We start from the raw sequence: 8574 nt of genomic DNA on the forward strand, positions 1-8574 counted from the left end.
TCCCTCTCCCTCTCTCTCCCTCTCCCCCTCCCCCTCCCCCTCTCCCCCTCCCCCTCCTCCTCTCCCCCTCTCCCTCTCCCTCTCCCTCTCCCTTCTCCCTCTTCTCCCTCTCCCTCTCCTTCTGCCTTTCCCTCTCCCTCTCTCTGTCCCTCTCCCTCTCCTTCTGCCTCTCCCTCTCCTTCTGCCTCTCCCTCTCCCTCTCTCTCTCCGTCTGCTTCTCCCTCTCCCTCCGCCTCTCCCTGCTGCCTGTGGATCAGGATGTAAAACACAGCTTCTGCCTACCTGCCTGCCTGTTGCCATACTTCCTGACTGGAGGACTTAGCCCTCTGAAACTATAAGCCAGCCCCAATGAAATGGTTTCTTTTGTAACAGCTGCATTGGTCATTGTATCTTCACAACAATAGAACAGTAACTAAGACAACTAGTCTATTTTTGTCACATATGCCATGGCCAAAGTTTTTAGTTTTCATGTTCTGAGCAGGGACTGGAAAAGGTCTATCTACTTCTCTTCACTAGAAACATGGTGCCTTCTGGCACAAGTCAAGATTAGATCACTTGTGCAGTCTCTGAAAGTTCAGAGGAATATGCATCATTATCATCATCATCATCATCATCATCATCCCTTCTAGAGCCTGAGTTTCCTAACTGGGGCCTAGACTTGGCACAGCAGAGCCAGCTCCTCATTGGTATATACTGTTGAATTGTGGATCTCCAACCACTATACCACCAGAGATGACTGGTATTGAGAATTGAGGGAAAGGAAGAAAGGTGGAGATAGAAAGTCTTAGACATTCTCTGGTTCAGTTGTGCAAGGCTTTTCAGCAAAGGAAGTCTTTGAGGCCCAGCTCCCTAAAGTGTGCCTGTCTCAATATCTCTGTGATAACTCAGTCACTGAGAGGAACAACCTGTTAGAAAAATGGCCTCAGACACATGGAGTAGTTGCTTCACAGTGTAGCCATTGGTCATTATGCCCCTTTGAGAGGAAAGATAAAAAGCTATTTCCACAGCTCCAATAGATACATGGCCAAGTGAGAAAGTCCTGTCACCTCAGTAGCACTCCTGCCTCATCTCCTCCTGGAGTAACAGGCTGCTCCAGTGCAGTCTCTGCACTCCCAGCCCCCACCATCCAATCTCAAAAGTGTTAGTCCACTGTTGTATAAGCTAGCACATAGACACTGAGATGAGTCCAGACTTCCCCAAAACACTGATCTTTTTTTCAGGTTACATCAGACATGAAAATATCATGATCTTTAATTAGTTCCTATGCTGAAAAAATTCTGTTATTTTTCCTCATGACTAGAGACACACATTAAACCGTTTGGGTGGCTCAAAATAAGTGGTTGGGTAATTATTTGGGAGTTGTTTCTTCTTTCTTCTGTAATTGCCAAAACTTTTTCATTGAAGCCATAGGATCTTTCCTCTCCCTATACTGCACACATTTGTTTGTGGAGAACACAAACAAATATTGAAAATATAATCATAGGTCATATTACACCATTTTGGTCATTAACCATACATCAGGGATACCATGCAATCTACCACAATGCATTGCTCATCTGTTTGTGGTGGTGCTGGGCAAGTCTGCTGTACCACCAGTCACACAAAAGGGACTTGTGTGGGACAGTGCTGGGGATATGCACAGTGGCAGTGTTCAGGTTGCTTGCCCAGAGTCCTGCATTTGATTCTCAGCAGCACACAAAGGCCCATGATACTCAGTGATAACGTTACTGCTTTATCTCATCAACACAGTCTGCTTTCTAATGTACACTAATGCATGCCTTAATTTCTAGGAAAGCTTTTAGTGTAAAGCAGAACACTCATTACACAGGCAGCAGGCTCGCTCTCATGCCTTGTGTTTATGGTCACCCTGCTGCAGTGGGGCCATGCTCAGCGATGACTCAGGCCACTTAGCTTTGTGTGTGCTCACTCTCTGATACTCACAAGATGGCAGAATCATCTGTGGTACATGTCTCAGAATGCGCTGCCACAAGAACAAACTATTAGGCTAAAATAAAACTTTGACTAAAGTAAAGAAAAAGAGAAATCAGGAATAGAATTGCTGGGTGATGTTCCACTGGCTCAGACCAGTGGGAAGACTGAAAAGGATGAGATGAAGAGAAGAAGGAAATGTGACAATCTTCTGTCCACAGCTCCAGTAGACATGCCTGATTTGGAAATGTGCAGCCTCAGGTTCTCACGAAGAGGGCATGGTTCCTGATAGGAATCTCAAACAGTGAACAAGTAATGGTATCATAAATGCTGTTCAATATTTGAGAAGAAAACTCACACTATAATTCTCTTATGTTCAACAAAACAGATGTATTATATTTCACCAGAAATTATTAAACAATAAATAAAACAATTAGAACATTCATCTCCATGGAAATCTTTAGAGTGGCATGGTTCTAGAACAGTGGACATATTTTCTCCAGTATGACGCTCACACAGTGAAATAAATACAAAGGGGCTATGCTTCCATAAAGAGTTGGCAGCTCACACAAACACGAATATAGTTAAAATCTCTGTCCACACTCTCCATAAAATTTATGCAGTTAGGTTTATAAACATCTTTCATTTGGCAGTAGGTTTAACTTGTGTAAACTAACATTTGGAACTTTATTGAGGGATATAGCCATGTGAAACTTTACTTAGCATTGTCCAAAGAAGTTGGATAAGCCTGTGTACAGGGAAACTGTGTTTCTCATATGCAAGGCCTAGACCATTTGCCTAGGTGACATGTGTCCTTCTAAAGAACAGACAACCACGAAACAAGGTTGTTGAGTGTCATGAAGGGATGAAGTTGTAGCTTGGAAAGAAACAAACCCACAAATTATTGTACTGACATTACCACCATCATGAGAATGTTGCATATCCCCATTTTCTAACTGCTTTGTGAGGCCCTCTCACTGATGCCCTGTATCACGTTCTTGTCCAAAATACACTTCCAGGTTCTCGTCCAGTTGAGATATCTGCAGCCGGGGAGTCGGTGAGAATTGTCTCTTCCTGTGTGGACATGGTGTGGACTGAAGCAAAGTACTCCCGGGAGCATACAGAAAAGTGGCTTCTCAGGCCCCAGGAAGGTACTCTACTCCCTGAACTCTGTCACCAATTCTTTTTCAAGTTGGTCGAGAAAAGCTGAGACTAAGTATGTTGGAGGGAACCCAGATTGTGCACGCCTAACTCCCAAGGGCAAAAAGACATTGGGGAATTCTTCAGGCTCTCCCCTAAAACGTCTGAAAAAGAGATCACAATTCCTGAAGAAGCAGTGCCTTAGAAAAACCAAACAGAAAGGTGTGTCCTCCGCAGCCTGATGGCAGATGAGGAAAATGGATAGAGCTTACTCATCTGAATAATGTTTTCAGTTTACTTCCATATTCTAGGATGTAAATTTGGGCAGATGAGTTTGTCCAATTGGCTTGTTGATAGGCATTTAACTGGAAAAAAAAAGAGGCTAAAATATAGCCATTCAAAAGACACTAGCTATAAAAGTGGAGACTTTATAATTTGTAAATTCTAATTGCATACTTGAATTTATGCCATATGTTGCTTCTTTTACCTGTTAAACCTCTTGCTAAAATCAACATTACATGATGCTCTAAGTAGTATACTGTCTTTAAGATTTGCTTAGATTTTTATACACTGATTATGGAAACAGTGCTATATTGTTATGGCATGCTCACTTTAAAAAGTTGACTTAGTCTTTCTTACATTAAAAAGTTTAATATTAAAAAATAAAAAATAAAATATACTTTCCTTACACTGCTCTTGTCTAAAAAAATCTAATGTCTTTCCTCAGACCTGCCTTCTCTCTATTACTCCTCAAGTCTCAGAAAACCAAATGAAATCTTCCTAGACATGAAATGGGGCCAGGTGGCTAGGAAACCGGGGGTACAAAAAGAAAGGGGAATAGAATATGTATTATGTATTATATGTATTAATATATATAGATTATGAATAGAATATGTATTAATATGTTTAGTGTAAAACATATACTATGACAATATCAGAGGTTATATGTAGGCTAGAAACAGGAGCTAAGGCTATAAAAATATGAGTTTTGGAAAGAGGATAGGAGCCATATTTACTCGTAGGGCAGCAGAAGGGACAGCTTAAAAACAAACAGAAGATGCAGCGAGAGAGACGGAGGAGAAGTATGACACAGACTGCAGCATATGACAGGGACAGTGAGGCTGTAATACGTGTGACAGCATGTTCCAAGAGAAAGAAAGCGAAGCAGAGCAGAGACATATATAAAAGATGAAAAATCACACACTCATATATGTATATCATACTCATATATGTGACACACTACACACACACACGCACACGCACACGCACACGCACACGCACACGGATCATAGAGACAGTAATTTCTAAGGAATGATAGAGATGGGGGCCTAAGTAAAGATTTAAATTAAAAACATATTTAATGAGGTGTGCTGTGTGCCAAATACTGGGTTGAGGAAGGAAGTTGGTAGTGGTGACAATGAGGGCACAGTGAAGGTTAGAGATAGCAGGACACACAGGGAGGGAAAAGGTCTCTTCAGGGATCTCAGTGGACTCTCACCAGAAAATACAGGAAGATTCACGCTCATCTTGTAGTAACTTGAATCTAGGAACAACATAAGAGAAGTTCAAGTTGATCTATAATACTTACTTTTGTCAACAAATACATATTAAGAAATAAAAATTATATTACATTTCTGCAATATATTAGCTTTATTAAAGAGTTATATAATCTGGTTCAAAACATAAGGTAAAATAACAAATTTCAAAGATACCCTTTATTTATGTTATTTTGGAAAGCCTAGCATATTAAGTTAGCAAATCCTTTTTAGCAGATTATTTTGGATCCGTAGAAGCCTGGGGTTCAGAGTACTCTGGCATGTTCAAGGTTACACAGTGAATAGACAGACAGACAGACTCTCTGCTCACTACTGTTCACTCTTTTCATTTTTTTCCCCTCCCCTGCCTAAACACCCCTTTCTTTAAGAAGCTTTGACTATGTTCCTTCTCCCAACACACACCTCATTCTTACTGGACAAGCAGAGTGACTGCTGTATCGTGAGGCTGGACAGGTGTCTGCATGCTGCTACGGTGAGCAATGTGTTCCTAGTGAAGCTTTCTGTGGCTGCCTGGAGTACTCTAGCCCTTTATCCAGTGCTGTACTGCTTACAAAACACTCCTGCTGTCTTATTACAACACTCTTCTCAAAATTAAGTGCTTAAGTGTAATGACTCAAAACTTATTAAGTACTGAGACTTCACAGAAGTACTCACAGTGACAAGACATATTCTATAGTTGGACACAAACGTGAAGGAATAGAGACAACCGTTTTTATTCATCAATTCATTATCATGTTAATTTGTGCCACTTAATATTCTGAAAGCCACAAATTTCTTTTTTATAACTTTCAAAATCACATTTATTTATTTTGTGTGTGTGTACACGTGCATGTGCATCCTTGCACACATGTGAGGAGGGCGGCAAATGGAAGTCAGAGTCCTGCTTGTGCTGGTTTTCCACCTTTTACCATGAGGTTCCTGGGGACTGACCTCAGACCATCGGGCTTCTTGGAAGCTTCTTTGCCTGCTGAGCCAGACTGCCAGTCTGAAAGTCTCGACTTTCCACAATATCAGTTAATTAACCCTGGTGCAGCTTCAGGACAACATTCAGTTTGTGAGGTGTTTTCTGGGGATGCAGACTGTGAAAGGAGGTACACTGGAATGCGGCCCCCGTGGAGAGGAAATGACAAGAAGCTGAATGGAATGTGTAGTTTTATATTACAGCTAACATGTTCATTATCACTATGGGAGTTTTGTAACTTGTGTTTAAAGACTGACATTCAAATATGCATTTAATGGACATACGTGTTCTTTGCTCAGAAACGTCCAGCCAGTGCTTGCCTTCTGCACCCTAACAGCCACACATACATGTAGGGTCTACCCTGCATCCCCTGCCTGCGCACGGCTTTATGCTTCAACTGTTTTATACTTTAATACTGGCAGTTAGGAAATCTAATGCAATCCAAGGTTAGCTACAATGCTTATAATATATAATCTTTAATAAAATGTAAAATGTGTTGACTTACTTCACTAGATAAATTTTGGCACTTCAGTCTGTGTCTGTAGTTTTCGTTTTCTGCAATCATCCTGGAAATGACTTGGTGTACTTTGTTCCACACGGAGGCCTTAGAAAGATAAACACATTAAGGAATGCTGGCTACCAAAGTGCACTGCCTTTCCATGGAGAGAACGGACAGCGACGCCCTGGACTGCATGGGAGCCAGCATCAGTGTGAGCAACGCACTGAGGAACTGTCACAGCAGTGACCCCGTGCTCACGGACTTGTCTCAAACTTCTCTTTCAGTTTTCTTACCTTCTTTTCTTACAGTGTTTATATTAGCTATCCTGGATGATGCTGCCTTCCAGAAAAGAAAAAGACAGTCTGCAATGTCTTACTAAGTGGGTCCATTGCATTCAGTTTCAAAGGTACTAAAAATACTGAATTTCTATTCCTCTGCTTATGTTGAGCAGAGATTTATTTACAATGTATTTTATATTGTATATTAATATATATTAATTACATTATTTTAACATATATATATAAATATATATATATGAATGATGTTATAATGTATTTAAATATAGGTAAGAATTAACTGTTTCTCCTTAGAGATTATGAATATACTAGAATAAAAAAACCTATAAAATTAAATAGTTACATCTAGACTCAAAATCTTTTTTTTTCTACTGGGCACTTTGACATTTGACAAGCATTTAAATGCTATGTAGAAACATCTTCACATATTGAAGAATGAGATGAAAGGTGTGGATGTAAATCGCTTACCCCAGTGTGTGGCACATGATAGAGGTAAGCATTGGCCACAGTTCCTTTCTCCTCAGAAGGAAGCAGTTCTTAGAGCAGTGAACAACTGCTGCTTCCTTCAGACATATCTGGTACAGGGCAGGTTGCTCTGTTTTAGACCATGTATGAGCTATACCAAAAAAGCATGAATTTATGTGTCATGCTCAACAAATAAAATCATGAAAGTATAACAGCAATCACAGATTCTCTCAGCCACTGCTTGGAATGTGCTAAAATGCCTTTGTTACCATGACATTTGGCAACCAGCGGTGAGAAGGGTTCAGCCTCAAAGTTCATCTTTGTCATCTTTCTGGCTAAAAAGCCACATACATTCTTTGCCTTAGAAAGAGCAGTATGACATCAGTGTAGACGGATTCTTTCCTATGAAGTCTGTGATTCTCTCTCTACTCAGCAGTTAGCTACATTCTGTGGAATATAGGTTATGCTTTGAAATACCTCCTGGCAGGTTATATGTGATTAAACTGTATTTTATACCTTCAAATACCAGGACTATTCTTCATAGTTATTAAATATTTCTAAGCTCAGTTCCATTTCTTCCAAGATATTTCTATTTCTTCATTTCACAAAATTAAATTATTCAGAAGATAGAATTGCTTTCACTGTCTTGAACACTTTCACATACTGTATTTATAGAGGAAAGTCTAACATTTAAACATGGTTAGTTTTCTTTACACAACACACCTTTTTCCTCTCCTTCATTAGTTTGGAGGCTTCCTTCAGTGGTATGGGGAAATCAAACTCTTTAGCTGCATTTTTCTGGTTCAAACCTATTTTTTTTAAAAGTAAAGATATTGAAGTTAGTACATATTTTTAAAAGTATTATCCTGAAAACAGTGGCCATAGTTGTGTCTTCTGAGCTCTTTGGGGGAATGTTAATTCATACACAGAATTGTATTTCTGATCACTAGGTAATGCTACTTTACCACTCAGCTAGCAGTATGTTGAAAACAACAGTAAGCATTTGCGCCCCCAGAGCCCTTTCTACCTGCTTTCCCCTGTCTTTAGCACGCCCACCTTAACTCTCCTCACTTCATTCCTGACATATTACACTCTATATCTGGGTTTCCTTTGCACATGCAACAGTTAGCTTTCCAGAGAATATTCTCAGATTTTACAAACCATGCTGGGTTGTCACAGAAATTCACAGTTTTCTTGAGAAGTGTGTTTTCCTCTCTGGCAATCCAGTTTCTATTTTGAAGATACTAGGTAAATCATACATTATATTTGTTGAATTAACTAAAATGTGTTCTCAAATGGCATTTGCTAATTTGCCAGGCACATGCCATTGATTCTGGGTGAGGAGGTACAGACACGGGATAAAGGAACTTAATCATTAAGTCACATTGTGAGAAACTCACTCCCTTGCCAACTCTTCCAATCTTCCAACCACAGAGGAAGTCTGAGTTTGTCCACGTGTCACTTAGAGATCTTCAAGATGTGTTGCTTTTCCTTCAGGACATAGATACTTTCTAGCAAGAAATCTATTTACTACAACTGAGCAAAGTTTTGCCATTACTAGCTTGTAATTAATTCCCCTTTTAGAAAACTGCACACAACAGTGTTCTAACGAGACACGGCTAAGAGGGGAAGCACACCTGTTTAAGTGGACATTCTAAGCAGACTAGCACACACATGAGACGAACGCTCGAGTGAGAAGCTCTGCTCCCGGCAGACTAGCACACACAT

At 40.2% G+C, this 8574-nt stretch overlaps 1 protein-coding gene across 1 annotated transcript in view; it reads right to left on the reverse strand.

The window, feature by feature from the left end:
* CUNH5orf47 (chromosome unknown C5orf47 homolog) overlaps window positions 1–8574 on the reverse strand; it is a 35235-nt gene that overhangs the window by 19379 nt on the left and 7282 nt on the right. Inside the window, exons 2-4 of the mRNA XM_028756497.1 lie at window positions 7570–7655; window positions 6092–6190; window positions 3368–3434 (exon numbers count right to left, since the gene is read on the reverse strand). Coding sequence (XP_028612330.1) covers window positions 3368–3434; window positions 6092–6190; window positions 7570–7655 — 252 coding nt within the window. The remainder of the gene's footprint in view (window positions 1–3367; window positions 3435–6091; window positions 6191–7569; window positions 7656–8574) is intronic.

This window comes from Grammomys surdaster, unplaced genomic scaffold (genome assembly GCF_004785775.1).
Source record: "Grammomys surdaster isolate TR1022 unplaced genomic scaffold, NIH_TR_1.0 126121, whole genome shotgun sequence".
NCBI classification, from domain to species: Eukaryota; Metazoa; Chordata; class Mammalia; order Rodentia; family Muridae; genus Grammomys; species Grammomys surdaster.